This window comes from Anser anser (genome assembly GCF_964211835.1).
Source record: "Anser anser genome assembly, chromosome: 14".
Lineage (NCBI taxonomy): Eukaryota > Metazoa > Chordata > Aves > Anseriformes > Anatidae > Anser > Anser anser.
In genome coordinates this window covers 9,509,866-9,527,374 of record NC_139735.1, presented here as the reverse complement: position 1 = coordinate 9,527,374, position 17,509 = coordinate 9,509,866, and the positions used below count along the sequence as shown (strand labels likewise).

The 17,509-nt window shown below is 40.6% G+C and overlaps 2 protein-coding genes across 2 annotated transcripts in view; one reads left to right on the top strand and one right to left on the bottom strand.

The window, feature by feature from the left end:
* The window catches only part of SFXN1 (sideroflexin 1), a 25,433-nt gene extending 16,530 nt beyond the window's left edge, over positions 1–8,903 (top strand). Inside the window, exons 6-11 of the mRNA XM_083798585.1 lie at positions 9–94; positions 1,314–1,441; positions 1,972–2,021; positions 6,468–6,517; positions 7,191–7,238; positions 8,574–8,903. Of these exons, the coding sequence (XP_083654711.1) occupies positions 9–94; positions 1,314–1,441; positions 1,972–2,021; positions 6,468–6,517; positions 7,191–7,238; positions 8,574–8,670 (459 nt within the window). The 3' untranslated portion in view covers positions 8,671–8,903. The remainder of the gene's footprint in view (positions 1–8; positions 95–1,313; positions 1,442–1,971; positions 2,022–6,467; positions 6,518–7,190; positions 7,239–8,573) is intronic.
* On the bottom strand, positions 7,298–17,414 carry KIF20A (kinesin family member 20A; the record flags this gene model as incomplete). The annotated part of the gene is made up of 18 exons (XM_083798553.1): positions 7,298–9,294; positions 9,825–9,962; positions 10,250–10,341; positions 10,727–10,937; positions 11,574–11,676; positions 11,775–11,914; positions 12,583–12,744; positions 12,995–13,160; positions 13,243–13,386; positions 13,955–14,026; positions 14,120–14,231; positions 14,482–14,685; positions 15,374–15,518; positions 15,605–15,792; positions 15,885–16,023; positions 16,462–16,581; positions 16,713–16,802; positions 17,256–17,414. The coding sequence occupies 18 exons, from the start codon at positions 17,412–17,414 to the stop codon at positions 9,022–9,024; spliced, it is 2,658 nt and encodes an 885-aa protein (XP_083654679.1). The 3' UTR covers positions 7,298–9,021.
* Positions 17,415–17,509: the final 95 nt, after the last annotated feature.

The following is a 17,509-nucleotide window of genomic DNA, read 5'->3' as shown; positions in this document are numbered from 1 at the left end:
TTTCATAGCATGTCTCACCTCTTATAGGACGATTTGTTCCTTTTGCTGCTGTTGCTGCTGCTAACTGCATTAATATTCCACTAATGAGACAAAGGTAGGGAAAAGAATGAAGATCACTCATGCTAGAAGAAAGGATGTTATTGAGTTTTTAGATCAGCAAGGTACCAAATAAAGAACATTATGTATCTTTAACCTGTTTCTGAACCTTGCAAAGACCTCATGCATGATCTTGTTTTGATTGATTGATGGTGACACGTATAAAATAGAACATCCTTATTCTCTTCAGATAAATATCCATTTAGTTTTTCAGTCTTAGATCTCAGAAACCAAGTACCTGTCCTTCAAGACATGATCACATGGGCCCTTTAGATACAAACTGCACTTTGGAAAAATATAATCATCTCAAAAATGGTGCTTCAAATCCCACATACAGAAGTTAGTCATAGAAGTCAGGCTTTGGAGTTCTATTTAATTATCTGAGATTACAGAAATATGCACTTTCTCAGCAGCAAAGCTTTATATATATATTCTAATTTGACTAGGACTAAGAGTAGAAATAAGGAAAAACAAATTAAAAGCATCCTCTTATAAACACAAGTTATGATCAAAAAAGGGAATCTTTGAAGTTTATATTCACAAAAAAGTTCAATCCATGGTATTTTATTTCCTATAGAAGATGGGGAGAAGAATTAAGGCAGTCCTCAGTATATATGCCCCTCTGTCTGCTGCTCACTCCCCGAAAGGTTCTCCCCAGAATGCAAGTTTAACACCTAATCCTGTGCTTAAGCAAAAGGTAGAGAATAATACAGTTATAGAAATGTAGTTAGCTTTGTGCATACTTGTATACTTTCAAATATGCTCTTGGCAGTTAAAATGTAAACCAGACTAGCATGCCAGAGAAGGATTTTCACAAAGACTTAATGTTTTAGTTTAGTTAAATTAATCTTTCTGTATTCCCTGTGTTGTCTGTGTAAGAGGACAGACTACTCTGAGAGCAGTCCAGAAAATTTTACTCTTCTGAATTTTTTTTGAAGAAACCTCTCCCTTCTGTGTACTACAGAAGTAATTGATCTTGGAATACATGTGACCAGGTTCAGGTGTCAGATTGATGTTACAAATACTCAATTGTTCACTTTTTAGCATATTTTCCCCCAGACCTTTCTCTGTCTTTTGAAATATTTATGCCAAACATGGAAAATAAAATAAATAATATAATTGTTATATTCGACAAATTTAAAGATGAAAGATATGTTGACAAAAAAGTGGATACATGTTTGTCAGTCTCCGTTATATTTTTCCTTCTTATTCAACAGGGAACTAAAGTTTGGAATTCCTATCACAGATGAGAACGGAAATAGACTGGGTGAATCAACAAAAGCAGCTCAACAGGCAATTACTCAGGTGGTTATATCAAGGATTCTTATGGCTGCTCCTGGCATGGGTAAGAGTAACTTCAGTCAAATACAGCTCTTGATTATGATTTCCTAATGTGAGAGAGACCTTAAATTTGATTTTGAGAAAATTACTTATATAGAATTGTCTTATAATTATGCATGCAGTATTTATATTCGTTAAATTTTAAACCTACATTTCTTACTGTAAAAACATCCACAGTATGTTACACTGAAGTGCAGCAGATCGGTTATTGGGATGCATTTGCAGAAATGATACAGATAGCAAAGGAATGGTAGCAAGTTCTGCTTGACTGGAAGTGGTTTACTGAGAAGTAGATGTTTTGACCTGTGCCAAGTTACTGAACGCAGGTTTGATTATGTGTAAAATTAGAAGTTCCACTTATTGGGAGAGTCTGCCTTTCTAAATAGCAATCCAGTATCTGGATATGTGAAATGAAAGCTCAGTTAATAACAAACAGTTGTGAAAATTGAGTTACAGTATCGGTTTATCTAAACAGAAAGTTAAACCAAAGTGCCTTTTTCTCCGAAGTTGACTCTTTTTTTATTTCATTTGCAGCAATTCCTCCCTTTATAATGAACACATTGGAAAAGAGAGCATTTTTGAAGGTTAGTCTTAGATAATCTATGTATATGTATTTTGCATACTAAGTTAATAGTTTCATGTATTTAAAATACTTTGAGTCTTGATATTTTCTTCCCAAGCACTCCTGGAGTCATCATTGTAGAGCATGCTTTACAGCTGTTGCTTTCTTTTTGGCTTTCATAGACAGGGATATCTTGGTTCTTTTTATCATTCTGTAAAATTAAGATATTGTGAACTTTTTTGTTATTCTAGTAATTATCCTTAAAATGCAGAGTTTCTCCTAATAAAGAAACCTTCCTTTTATCAAGACTTGGCATGTAGCTTATGCAAAAAACAGTGAAACTTTGTATAATTTTTTTTTTCTACCCAAGGTGAAGAAGCACGGGAAGTTGCTTATTTCTATTTCTTTGTCTAGGATATAAGTTTCTAAAATATTTCAGTTTTATTTCCTATTTTTTCTGTTCTTCACACTTCTTGTGCATAGCTTGATTACCCTTGTCCCCCGTTAACAGCAAACACTATTGCTCAGAATTTTAAAACAGGAAATGTGGTGGATGAGTTTTAGAGTAAAAGTCTGTCCCTGCTGCTTTTATCTCCCAAAAGAAGTGAAACTGCAGTGCATCCAAATATACTACTTGCTTGCAATGTGAAGAGCCCTATACTGATTTGACTTAATTGCTGATGGCTTTTGACCCATGCCCTGTTTGAAGAATAACTTTAAGCAGCTGTTATGTTCTTGAGAACATAATACTCAGAACATTAGCCTTTGTTTTTTTTAAAAAAAAAAAATTGTTAATTGAGAACAAAGATGATTTTACATGTTTTCAACATGAGAGAAATGTCAAAAATGCAGTGAATTCAACTGGCAAATACATGGCATTTGTGAAGAAATTGTGAAAATTCTCAGGGTTTGCAGACAGATCTATTGTTTTTGTACAGTATAATCAATATAAAGGTGTTGTGAATTTTTCAGATCAGCAAAAATGAGCGATTTCTTCAGTGACTACTCGGTGGTCTTTGGTACCATCATGACCGTTTATGCTCACCTGTTCCTCCCCCTCAGCCTCAAAGACTGAGCAGAGGTGAAACACTGCTCTGCAGGTAGTCAGCTGTAACACTTGGTAGAGATTAGTATTAAAACCATTAAGGAATGAGCTGCATTTCTAACAAGCAGCTTCTGCATGTTCTCTTGAGGTTTCAGTCGCACCATCCAGAGAACGCTTTACTAACTCATTTCTCTTAGTCTGCTTTGCACGTCATCACCACTCTTTAAAAAAAAAAAATCTGGTAAGCTTGCCAAAGCCTACGAAGCAATACGCTAGGCCGGAAAATAGTCAAATGGTTTTTAAATAATGAAGAAAATAGAATGATGTTCTGCAGTAAGATAGAAAGAAACAAATCCTTCTGGAATGCTGGTCGCAGTGATAGCAGGCTATCATCCTCTGACACTTAAAATAAGATACAGATTATATAATTCTATTCATCCCATATTCTGATAGTGTTTTGCATGAGGACATTTTGATTATAACGTTAGTATAAATTACACTGTTCCCAAAAGTTATTACTAGAAAATGAATCAAAAATGTTTTTAGAACACAAGCACATACTTGCTGGTTCAAAACTAATCTTATTACTTCATCAGAAAGCTCTGAAAATTTTATATATATATAACGTGTGTTTTTGCCTTAGGTTTCAGCACTGGCTTTGGCTGCCTTTTATGCAGTTAAGCAGTCTAGTGATTCTTGATGATGTATACTGGCTATATTATTTTTCCCTACTGACATGCACTTGACTAGCTATGTGCAGAACCAAATTTATTTGCTGCAGCTGAAGGATCCATAAACAACTGTGCCCTGAGGCACAGGGTTTTAGTTGCAGATAACCTTTCTCCTAAGGAAATACTTCATTTCTTTCATAGAAACTTCTGAAAATCTCAGTTGAAACTGAAGCATTTGATTTATATTACCACTCTTGCATCTTCAGCTACTGTTTCTCTTCTGTTCTGCATACTGTGTTAACATTCAGCTTGATTCCAGAAACTTCCTCTTATGTCCTTAAAACAAGCTATCTGGGATCTCTTAGTCTGCAACTAAAATATGTATTCAGAGCTGCTACAAAACTAGAACAGAGCTTCTTTTTTTTTAAAAAAAAAATCTCTCTTGAATGCATTATGTCTTAAATTAATCCATGCATTCCTAACTTAGCTTTTCATTTATTTCCTTGAAAACGGGCATAGTTAGACTGGGAAAACTGAAAGGTTTGGGGATCTAACAGTAAAAGGAAGCAGTTAGAGGAAAAAAAAAAAAAAAACTGATTCCCCTTTTGGGTTTTGTTGGTTTAATTATCATTTCTCAATTTTCTGTTTGTGCTAACTGCTAAAGATGCCACAAAGTCATCTGGAAGTGAAATCCTAATTTGAAACTGCCTTCTTCTGTAGTTAAATGATTTTTTAACAGACTAAATTCTTCTGTCCTCTTGTATTTCTCTATTTTATCTCTTTGGAAGGATGTGTAGCCTCTGTTTGGGACTTGCTTTACTGTTTTTAAATTGTTCCCTGGGCATCTATTGACCTTCTAGGGTCAGTGTTTTTACTTTACCATCTCTCTTAATTAGTGCAGTCTGGTACAATTCTTGAAAAATAAAGGCTACAAATCAGATCGGGCACCTTGGCAAAATTGTTCCACCAAATGAAATAGATTTTATTTATATTGTCTGCACTAGACACCTATCAGATTAATGACCAACTCAGCTGAAAGCTGAAAATCAGCATCTATTACTATCATGATACTCTTCAAGTCTTTTTAGCTATAACAAGATGTTTGGGGCTTTTCTGTTATGTATCTCATACTGCAATATTTATCATCCCTCTCCCTTAATTCTCCTCATAGACTGGAGCCATTCAGAGTACCGAGTTTGACTTCCCATCAGTCAGTTTCTTACCACTAGAACTCCCCCAATATATAAAATTTAAAGCCTTTTGAGTAAATTTATCCCAAATGAGAATCAAATGAAGGTATGGTTAGAGGAATGCCAGAACAGTGGAGCACAGCTGAATTCAGTCTTTATCCTTCTTGCTTGCTGTCTCTTTCCACTTATTATCTATTGTTACAGGTTACTGCTGAATTGCACAGCTCTTCCTGCACTCATTTCTGGATTACAGATTGACTCAAGGGAGAAAAAAAAAGAGGAACAATCTCCTACGTCATTTCTTCTCTCAGGCTCTGGAGAAAGTTTAATGCACAGGATTGTTTACCATTTCTCTTATGCTGCTGTGACCTTACTTACTTAGCACCATCTTTATCCTACTGTGCTTTCTACATTTCCTTTTTCTATTTCACATCTCAAGTACTGCCTGGCTTTTTGTTCATGTTCACCAGTTTTCCCTCTGACTTCCACATCTTGAAAACTAATGCCTCTTGCAGAAAAACCATCATGTTTGTTGAGAACATCATCCACTATAACACATTTTTACTCATTATCTATTTTGTTTAAAAATCAATTTGCTGTTATTTTGTAGAAGTTATACGTCCTACTTACTGAAGGCACTGTTCTTATTATAACAAAAAAGCCCAGTACAGCAGAGTTATTTGAGTAGGTCTGGTTTTATTTCATTAGTAATTTCAACTAGAAATCTAACACGGGTTAGGGGAGGGGATTCCTCAATCATTTAGAGACCTACAGGAAAACTGTATTTCTTGGCATGTGTTCAATGTTGAGGAATATAGTAAAAAAAAAAAAATCTACATTATGGGTTGTTTTCTCTGCTTAGCCTGCCCCCTTCTTCCACATTTTTCCTTTAATAAAAGGTGTTGAGGTGTTCTCTTGCAGAACTGGAGTGTATTAGACTGTGCGGTAAAGGGGCAAGTTCCTACACATCAAAGCAAATCATAGGACAGGAGGAAGGGTTAAGAGGAATAGACTTTTTTTTCCCTTGGCACCTTCCTTATTTTTGTTTGGCAGTTGCTGTGGTGCACAGAACAAATCTCCTGTTCTGTATTAAAATCATCTGATGTCACCAAAGAGAGCTGTAGCCAGACCTGGATCTGCAAAGGAATACCTAGCCCAAATTCACTGTGCCCTCGAGGCATGGAAGCACATTGCACCAGTATCACCACTCCAGACTTTGACTGTGCTGCTAGCTGTGCAGGATTCACAACTCAGAAAGAAATTGCCCACATACTCAGGTCAGGACGAGTTCATAAATAAAGCCAACAACCTACTAAAGTTTAAGTGACACTCTGAATAACAGTGTATACATATATCACTGGGAATTTTCTTATTGCTTACAAAGGACTGGGATCAGGCTCTCACACCAGAGCTCAGGCTTAAGGAACGCTGGTAATTGTTACCATCATCATGTAAAAGTCTTTCAAGTGCAACCTGTCCCTACAATTCAAGAAAGAGGTTTCCAAGAAAATGGGAAGAAGAAAAGTTGCTCATAGTCACTGTGTACCTTTTATTTTTAACAGAGATTTCCGTGGATGAGCGCTCCCATTCAAGTTGGATTAGTTGGATTCTGGTGAGTGATTTCTTTGGGTTGTCTCTGCTATTTTAAGGTGTAACTGCAGGTTTTTTGGAAAAAGTAGCAATATTTGCACTTTGTGTAAAAAAAAAAAAAACCTATGTATTATAAGGCAGTAAGGACAAGAAGCTGCACAAATGATATATTCCTCCAGTGAACTGAGAATGAGAGTACAGCAGTTGCTTCATTTCCACATCTGTAACTGATAATACCATTAAAAAAAGCAAGCAGTTAGTAATGAAGAAGCTGCCAAGAAAAGAAGGGGCAGGGGGGAAGAAAGGGAGTGACGAGAAAAGGCATGTAGCAGCTTGATTAGAAAAGATGCTTTGCCTGCTATCTCCATAAACAATAATTGGAATCTAATCCCGTCATTTGAATTCTTAAAATGTCTGGTTAATGGAAGGTTTGGTTTGTTGTCTAGCATTTTATGTTGCTATGTACACCAATACAAAGCACTGAAAGGACAAATGAGTTTCATACACATTTTAAGGCTGGTATTGATGCTTTTAAGTACTAGACTGTAGCTAAATGATTTCATAAGATGTAATACAGTGAGAAATAGGGTACATAGCATTTAATGGAACTTTATGTCACTGTCCACGTTTTTTGCCTAGAGAGTTTCAGATTTTCTTTTAGCACCCTATTATAAACCTATTTTTGTTTTCTCTAGTCTTGTGTTTGCAACACCCCTGTGTTGTGCACTGTTTCCTCAAAAAAGGTACGTATTCCTCTTAGGTTATTTTTTCTTTAATGTTACACTCCCAGATGCATGCAAGATACTGCAAAGAGACACAAACAAATTGTCATTGCTTCCCAGAGCATACAGTCTCACTTCCCATATAACAAATGTGATAAAAATGAGAATATTCATAAAAGTAATAGTTACGTTACTCATCAGTAATACATAGTTGAATTGGGCTCACTCATTTACAAACTGCTAGCAGTTTCAGAGATGCAGTGAAGTAGGGATACAGAGCAAGAAGAGAGGTTTGGGTGAGTAGTTTAACCGTGGCATTTCAAGCTGGAAACTTCCCTGGTTATAGAGAACAGCACTTGACTGTATGTGCTTACTTGCAATTTGATTGTTTTTCCAGAAAGAATTTCTCTTCAATACAAAAAGAGCTCAGTACTCAAAACTCTTAGAGAAAATATTTGTTATAGTTGAGATCAGAATGAAACATGGATGGGTTACCTTCAACTGAAGTTAAGTCAAATTGCAGGATGTACTATAAACAGGGTCTTAAATTCAACTAACCTGTCCCTCTCTCATTATTAGTGGTTGTCAGAATTACTACAGTAAGTTGACAAGCTGCTAAATGTTTAAAAGATGCCAGCTGGAGCTAAGTTGGTTAAAATAGTGAACATTTGTAGTTCTTAACTTCCAAAAAAAACCACTTAGTTCTCATCTGATTTAACTGAATATCAAAAAGCACATAATACTGTCTGTTTCCTTGCCTGGCATAGCAAAGAACTGTGGTTAAAAAAAAGCATCACAAGGCTACTTGGAGATGACTTGTTTCACTAGCTTGTCAACTAGCATAGAACTGTCACAGTACCACTGTACTGTGGTACAGTTCTTGATTCTAACCAAGACTCTCAGTTTTACAGAAAGATTAGATCTCAAACTGTGCTTTGGAAATTGCAGCTATTTACATGACCTGGCAGCTGAATTCACTTGACTGTGAGATGGCTCTTATAAAAATAAACATTTTATTGAACTGAATAAAGTCAGACAGTAAGTTAAATAGGTAAATACATTATACTTAAACATCTTTAGGAAAGGAAGTTTCTAGTGCCAGCAACAACCTTAAGCAACTAAGTAGATTCCTACCCTCCTGAGAGTAGGAAATTAGCTGTTTCTTGACAGAATATCTCTATTGCCTTTTAACTGGAGGTCATTTGCCCCTGTTCTGTGGAGTGGTTTCTCATAAAAAGTTCAAAAAAATCTGAACTTTTTTCACAATCCCAGGAATTTTAAACAGATGCATCATCTATCTTACTTGAGATTCAAGTGCTTGTTATATATAACCATCTTACTGTTTCTTTTGCTCAGTTCTATGTCTGTAACACGCTTGGAACCAGAATTGCAAGCCAAGATCCAAGAGAATTGCCCTGAACTAGAACGCGTATACTTTAATAAAGGACTATAATTCAAGGAGGGGAGAATATCTGTCAAGGAGGACCTTGTGAACTTATTTTTGAGTTGTGTGCCAACATAGTTGAAAAGGAGAATTCACTTTTAACTGATCCTTTTGTTAAACAACTTTGATCATCTGCATTATTTTACATTTTAAAACTTTCCTTGTTGTAGTGTTTAAATTACAAAAGGTCATTTTGTCCACTTTGGTATTGATTAAAAGTTTAACCATACATATCCAAAAAATGTTTACATAAGCTCTCAAGCAGCTACAATAATAAACAAGCACATAAAGGAGAATACTATTACATTGGATTTGCCACCTGTTCCAGTAACAATGGGGCAGGGATCTTTTTCTGAGAAGTCATAGAGCAACTGAACGAAGTTGCCATCCTCTGCCAGCAACAGGACGGGTAGCTGAACGTGTCAGGAGGTTGTGCAGGAAGGGCTTTTTACCAGGAGGTTGGTTAGGTTGTAGGTTTTCCCTGTTGGCACAGAACCTTTTCTTTAAGGTAGACATTGGAGGAGCCTGGAGCTTCTGCACAGTGTGGTACTGCTCAGCAATACAGGCTGCTTTCTTCCGCAGATCCAATTTTACCAGCATCATGTTGTTCTGCAGTTCTGCCAGTGTTTGGTCCTGCAAAAGGAAAGATATTTATATATTATATATTTCTAAAGTGTGACAAGCCTAACTCCTTAGTTACTATGAACTGAAGAGGATAAACTGCCTTTGCTGAAGTTCACTAACCAGCGTGGCCATACATAAAGGCTTTTCCTGTCACCGGTATAGCAGTACAATAACAAAATAGAAACAGTAAGGCTAAGAAAAAACCAAATCCATCCTGCTGCAAACATGTTGCCATAGCAGCTATGATGGAGTGCAGTAGATAAAGGAATGAGAACTCTGGATTCTCCTACTGATGCAGACCTGGTGCAGACTGACAAGTGACTGAACAGGACAGTTAGGGTCTCCTTTAGAGAGTTAAATATGCTGCCTGACTCAGCCACTGGAAGGTTAGCAGTATAGCTCCCCTAATATAATAGACAGTATGTGCCTAGAGGATATGTCATTTATATTTTTAGCTACAAGAACTTAGGTTTATCTGCTGATTATGTCAAAGTGCATAAATTAAGTCCCCTTGCACCTGCAACAAAACAGAACATTACCTGTCTAGCCAGAATGTCATCACATGTACAGAGGGTTTCTCGAAGTTTCCCAGCACTTGTGCTGTGGCAGCATGCCCTCTCTGCAGACTGAAGAGACTCCCCAAGTTTTTGTAATTCCAAACGCAGCAATCTCACATTCTACAGGAGGGAAAAAATTAACAACAGCTAGCTTTAACATCCTTCTAGAAAGAGAGCCACTCTGAGGGGTAATCCAGACATGCAATATCAAAGGAGATTCATCTGAGTAAGGTGCACTGGGATCACAAACACCAACACCTTCTATATCTATGGTAAAGGTTTGTTTTCACAGACCCCTTGCTATCAACCATTCATTTAAAAACCCAGAGACAGCAGCTCCAAATGGTTTTAAATTGGCAACCTCTTTGCCCTACAAGAGTTCCCTTCTGTAAAAGAGATGGAGTTACCTTCTGTCCATCCTCCAGCTTCCTGTCTACATCCGCAGTAATGGGTTTGGCAGAGGGAGGTGGCTCCAGTAATTTCTGGTACTTGCGCAGCTCTAGGAATATAGAAGATGTAGTGAGCAACAGTTCATCCATAAATCCATAAGCTTCAGGTTTTTCTTAAGTCTAGACTCCCTTTCAGACAAGCTACCACAGGCAAGCTGAGAAGAGCTTTCAGTTTGTGCAGACATGCACAAACATTCCAGGCTTTTCCCTTTCAGTTAAGCAAAGGGACTCAACATTTTGATCCTGCCCTGAAGTGCACCATGTTAAAAAAAATGAAAAGTCCTTCCTGCCCATCCATCAAGTTATTCCTATCTTCTACAAGTACAGTGGTTACAGAATGTCTGAATCCAATGTACCTTGCTGAAAAAGCATCTCTAACCCTCTGTAAGGATTGCTTGTGCATAATTCAGAGCAAGTGCAGCATCACCGCCTTACCTGCTGTTGTTGTATTCAGCTCCATTTGACATTGCTCCAGTTTGGCTTTAGTATCTAGCAGCTCCTGTTGCAGAGCACACGAGGCAGCCACTCGCTTTGATCGACGCAAGCCTTGCTGCCCTGAGTCCTTTTGCATAACATCCAAGTTCTCCAATTTTTGTTTTGCCACCTGCAGAGCAGCTTGGAGCTCCTCAATCTTCTCATCACGCTCCTTAAAGCAAATTTATTCAAAGGTTAAAAAAGATTTTCGTAATACAGCTTTTGCTCCCTGATCTTTTCAGTGTCTTTTTTCCAGGAGACATTCTCAATAATTCACTTCCCATATTGAACCCAGCAATTAATGTCCTTTAAGTGACGATAGTGAATCCGTTTTTCCTGAGAGCCTAAACCACTTTTTCCAGCCTGTTAGCACGTTTTGGAGAGTTGGCATCTTCAGAGAGGCCTGAAGCAAGTCCCAGAGGCCATTCATACTATGAAAAATAGGGACAGGCTCATACTCATCACAACTACAATTAATTTAAGTTCTGTGAACTTCTCTTATCTGAAAATTGCAAAGCAAGCAACTAGCAAAAAGAGTAAAGGGGGAAAGTATAATGTTGAACAAATCAGGGAATAAAAATGTTTACACATTAGCTTCCAGATTAAGGGCCAAAAATCTGAAAGCCCAATGAACTACATAATAGGCAAGAAATGAAAATTGTGGATCAAGTTATCAAGTAATAGCACAACAGAAAGCAAAATCCTTCCTCTCAGCCTGCATAACAGTCACCTTCTTGGACTCAAGTACTCAAGTCCTCTTTCAAGCCACTGCCAGTTTCCTGATGCCATTCCATTCCTCTGAACAAACCTGGATCTCCTCCTGGTAGTAGTCAGTCAGCGACTCCTTCAGGTTATTAAGCTTGTCCTCATACAGTTCTTCCAACAGCTCCTTCTGGGCATCAACATGTTGGCTACAAAGAGAACGGGCAACTATATGCATCTCGATCTGGCAGTCCTTGGTGCTGCAGCACACCCTGAACAAAGGGAGGGTGACCCACATAAGCTGTACCTGCACCACTGCTCCTTCTGTTGTATGTGCTCCAGCATCTCGTTGCAGATCTCCTCACGGAGACGCATTTCTAGTTGCAGCTTCTCCTGCCGCTCTTGCACCAGCAGTTCTCGTGCAGCTTCTACTACACGCAGTAAGTCCTGTAAGAGGAAAAAACACTCTTGCTCATACTGCACAACAGAACTAAGACCTAGAAGAAACTAGCTGGTCCCATATCTGTAGGCTGGGGTGATCTCGGTTTCAAATGCTTTTAGTCACTTGGAAAAAAGTTGTCAGGTTTGCTCTTAATTCATTTCCCATGGGATGGTTTAAACAACAGTGTGCTCCAGATGGAGCTATCTCCTTAGCAGCTTCCTCTACTGCACTGCCCAAGGCTGCACCTGCTTTTGCTGCCTTGACACATTACAACTTAAGTCTCTGTAGATATGCATCTTCCATCCCCCCTTGATCTTTCAGCTATTCTAGGTGCCCTCTGAGTGTTCAGGAAGTTTGATTGTTTTTCCTCAAGTTAGCCATCTGTTTTGCTAATTCTCTGATCAAAATTTCCCTTAGAAGAGATTATGGGTCTGCATCTGAGCTCTTACTGTCCTTATTCTACAGGTGGACAAGCGTTCAAAATTAAGCATGTACTTCACATGTAGAGCATCTTCCTCACGGATTCCCAATTTACAGTGGTTTAAGGTCCCATATCCTTCTAAGGTTCTGTCATCTCTTATAGTGCTGAGTTCCAGACCCACCTCCCAGGCCAAAGCTAAGTCATGCTCTTGCTCTTCCATCTATAAAAGTTACAGAATAAATCACAACCCACCTCCTTCTCGTACATGGAGACATCTGCTTCATCCTCACTATCCTCTGATTCCACTTCTTCCTTTGCCACTGCCTCTGGACCCTGGCTGGTTCTCCTGCTGTGCTCTTTGATGATTGACTGTATGGATGGCAGTCCCACCTTTGTAGGAGGAGCCTGAACAAGCTGAAAGGGAAAAGAATATTATTACTAGTACACAAAGCCTAGAAAGCATGTAGTCTTTAAACATGGTACTTCTCTGCAACTTGTTAAACTTTTCAACATAGTAGAAGCTGTAGTTACTGTGGAGGTAAGAATCCACTATAAAAGCAGAGGGAAGAAATGCGTTTTCCCCGCCTTGTGATGGGAAGGGACTCGTTCTCACAGAAGCAGGAGGTATCCTGAGCATGTCACAAAGCTCGTTTGTTTTACTTACCTGGCTGGCAATGGCTGAGAACTTGGCTACATACAGAGTTTCATCATACGTAGATGCACACTGATTAATGTTGACAATCATGCAAGAGCGCCCACGTCCAGTGAAAAAACCCTGGAATACACGGGTTAGCTTGCTGTCCCGGAAGGGAACCACAATCTGCTTCAATCTATGGGGAGAGACAAGAGTGAGCCCATGGGAAAGCTGAAAAAGCCTCCTCACACCCTCCCTGCAAAATTCCAGATGCTCACTTGGACTGCTGGTTCTGACGGAGGGCAGCGATGCAGCGCCCCAGGGTATGGAGGGAAGTATTAATGTTGTTCGCTTCTTTCATTCGGTCCCCGCTTTTCTGGTTTTTGCAGCGCTCTGACCCCGCAAGGTCACACAGGGAGAGCCTGAAGAAAACACAGATGGTATCACCAGAGCTGCTAGGTTTGTCCTGTTCTCACCAGATTTACAGTTCAGTCACCTTGCAATCACCTACCCTGCTCACCCTCCCAGCTCCCTCAGGAGGGCAGAGAAAGCTCCTTTAGGGAAAATTTGGGCTATTTCTGGACAGAAGGACCTACCCCAAATATGAGGGTTAAACAAGATAACACTAATACAGGCTTAGCAATGACACATTCAAAGATCCTCTGCCAGTCCCCATGACAGCCACTTCCCAGCCACTGATCCAATTCATTTCCATATAACTACATCTGAGGAACAGGCAGCAGCAGTCAGATCAGCCCCACCAGAAGGGCAAGGTTACTCATGTTTACCTTCAAAGAGGCTGGGAAATCTCAAGTTGCACTTGGCAGTACTCCTCACAAATTCCTCCACACTATCAGCTGCAGGCCTTAGGAGCAGAAACATTCGCTCCTCCCAAGTGCCTCCAAAAAGACCTTCCTTAAAATACTTCTGATATCCCAGATCCATAGCAGTTAAGACAGGAAAAAAAATCCTAGAAAGCATGAAACTCACTCGCTGATTTTGGGAACAATTTCACTGCCACCTCCTTGCAAGTGCAGAATCCGAATGGAGAAGACACTGTGACTGTAAAGAAATATGCAGATATTTAAAAAAGGAAATGCAATATTTAGAAGTTCCTCAGAACTGTATGTCTGTTAAAAACATCCCATCCCAGACCTGCGACTGGAGTTCTGGTTCATGTGGGTGCTAGCAAAACTCTGGTTTTTCCGACCCAGTTTCAGGAGCTTCCAGGCCTCATCAGCATCACGGACATTGATCCAGTTTAGATCTGGAAAACCAGGCATGCATTGAGCAAGGCAGTTAAGAGACTAACATTTTCCTGGTACTAATAAAAGTTTATGTTCCCCTTATGCGAACATGATGCCTGGGCATCAAAGACTTCTGAGGGGCTATAGAGGACATCATGCTCCCCAACAGGTCACTGCTAAGCCACCCACTCAGTCCTTAAGTCTCCCACACGTGTGACCTACCAGGGCCCATTTAGTGGACCCCTGTAAATATCTTTCAGTTAAATGTACCTTTCACATAGGGGTTGCCAGTCTGGTCTTCACAGAGCCGCAGTGTCTGCCTCTTGCGGTTCTGGCCAGGTGGAGTTGGTTCTAACAAGTCGTAGATAAACTCATTGTAAATCTCAAAGAAGGAGACCCAGATGGAAAACTGCACATCTCCCGTGGCGGTGGAGAGTGAAACACGATCCAGGTCAGCCCAGCGAGGGCCCAGTTCTGGGCAGGAGGGAAGAAAAAAGAAATGATTGCAGCCTTTCACTGGTTCAACCTGAATGGTTCAGGTCAAGGCTGAGGTGTCTTTCTTAATCAGGAACACAATCCCAGACTGACATCTATTCTATGTACATCCTCCCATTTGGACCTACATTAATGCCTATGTCCAGCCAGACAGCCTAAGGTTCCCTTTAACAGTATTTTCCTGTGTATGTAAGGATTTATGTACTTGTTCTGTACTCAAGAAGCACAGGATACTGCAAGACAGGACTCTTCCCAGCATAAATGAAGTTTTAGTCTTTGTTATCTCAATCATGCCCTGCTTTTGGATACCTCAGCTAGTAGTTCCTGTTTCTGCATTTGATAATCTGGCACAAGTGCTCAGTGCAACATACCACTTTAGCACTGTGCTTTCCGGCAACCTCCACAGCATGGCATTCATCTGCCCCATAACCACATCTCATGAATCAAGTGAGTGTCAAGTAACTTTTCATTTCACAAGATTTAGTTATTAAGTAGCAGTGAATCTTCATATATTGATAAGACAAAGTTCTTCAGCCCAGAGATCCTCATCTTTCAAAGGGAAAATCAGGTACTTACAGAACCTTTGCTCCCTCATCCCACAACAAAGCATCCAAATAGCTATTGCCCTTTCTTCCCCATCCTCCAACAAGCAGCAGGTAGTACATACCTTCTGTCTGGCTGATGTCTGAATGGCTGGTAAGGTGGCTAGATGAAGAGAGGCCGGCAACTCCACTGTCAAAGCTGCCACTGGTGGTGGCCTGGAGCTGAGATTCAGCGCTATGACTCCTTTTTAATGGCGTTAACAGCTCCTCCTGCAAGGAACCAAAGAACATGACCATGTAGTACAACAACATCCTTTCCTTATGATTATTAAGCCTCCTAGAAGCGACACGCTTACCTCCCATAGGCCCCCTCGCAGTATGGTTTGTTTCTTGGTCTCTTCCTGCCGAACCTGCCTGCTGTCCAGCCAGATCACCTCATTGGAGAGCGAAGGCTTCAGGTCCATGGCTTGGTACAGCCGGTCCCCCACACTATTGAAGATGACTGCTAAGGAGCGAGGCAGAATCCCACCATCTTTGATGCTACCTGAAGCAACAGCAGCAGCAAGCTGAGGATTCAACATGAATGTAGAAGCACAGAACTACCTCCATAGGCTAGTAACCTCACACTCTCCTTACCTTGAATGGTGTGAGTTTTCCCTGAATTGGTGATCCCGTAGGTGTAAACCAGCCAGTTCTGCCCATCCAGTACATCCTTTACCACCTGTTTCATTGTCTCATCAAAGAACAATTTCTGCCCCACATCTGGTCCAAAAATCTGAAGCAAAACACATGAAAAATGGCCTCATGTAAGTATTTTCTACATTTTGAATGCAGGTGATTGTTCAGTAACATTCCTTAGTTCCCCTTCCTTGTCCCCTACATTATGAACAACCCCACTAGTAATTCCAGTCCAAGCCCTCTACAAAAACAAGCTGTCACTTGCTTAATCTAGTAATATCCAATATTATTATCCAATATCACAGCCTCTAGCATGTTTATAGCTTCATGAGGAAAAAAAAGAGTTTGGCATTTGCTTCTGAAAAGGTTGGCAGGATCAAATTTAAAAAAAGAAAATTAAGAAAACAGCAACAAAAACAAGTATATAAAACCGTACAAGAGAACATGGTTCACGAAGGTATTGCTATGTATTAGTAAGCCTGCAATACTGGTTTAAGCTCAAAAATCTTCCAGATTGTTTGTCCCAGTTACCTACCTGAGTGAAAGAGAACCTATGTGCTGCTTGTCCCACTCCACGTTCTGTGCTCCGCATGGTGAAGGAGTCCTTGGGGGCTCTTAGAAGAAGGGTCTCTGAATTCTCAATGCAGACACAACCCTGAAAGAACAAATAAAATCCATCATTTCAATGGCTCACAAGATGCCGTGACATAGACAGCAAAGGAAGACAGCTTCTCCCAGCAGGTACACAGGCACCTAGCTCAGAGACTGCTTCATTCAGCATCTCACCTGGTCTTCCCCTTTCTCCAGCTCTGTAGATTTCAGAGGTCGAACTCTCAGATACACCTTTAACTTCCCATTAATATCTTCAACAGCAGCCTGCAAAATCAGCACAGATTAAGCACACTAGCCAGAGGTAGCGCACAGCTGTGTGGAAAACACTCAGCTGCACTGACGTAGTGCTCAGTAGCTAATGGGTGCTTCACTGGTGTCAAGATCAGCAACAGCAGAAGATTAAGCCTTCTTGTGCATTTCCACATGCAGCAACGTCTTCTTTTTGTTTATGTAGTGAACCAGACCAAGAACCCAAAGACCTGACACCAAGACCAGCGCCACAGATAAGCACCTCACTAGGAGGCACCACGCTAACCACAGCTTTCACAAGCGCACTGCTCAGAACAGCAGCAGTTCCCCCCCAGGCCAACACTTCATTCCAGGCTCTTCTGAAGCATCCCTGTTGGCCCTGCACCACAGCCCCTGCGCGCTGCGTGTGAGATATTGCACCCAGACGTTAAAACAGTCCTGCATACACCAGAGGAGCTCCAGCCTCACCTGCTGCGAGCCCTCGAGGTTGGGCGAGATGGCAGAGAACTCCGACAGCAGGGCCTTGCGCACGTCGGCCCCAAACCCCGCTGCGGTGGACTCGAGAACGGGCGAGGCCGCGGCCTCGTCGTCGGAGAAGAGCCCCGGGGAGGCGAGGGCTTGCGCCATGGCGGCTCGGGCGGCCGCTGCGGAGCGGGGGTGTGCCGATGGGACCGCCGCCGGCTCCCCTCGCACGGGCCCTACCGAGGGGGCTTCTCCGCACG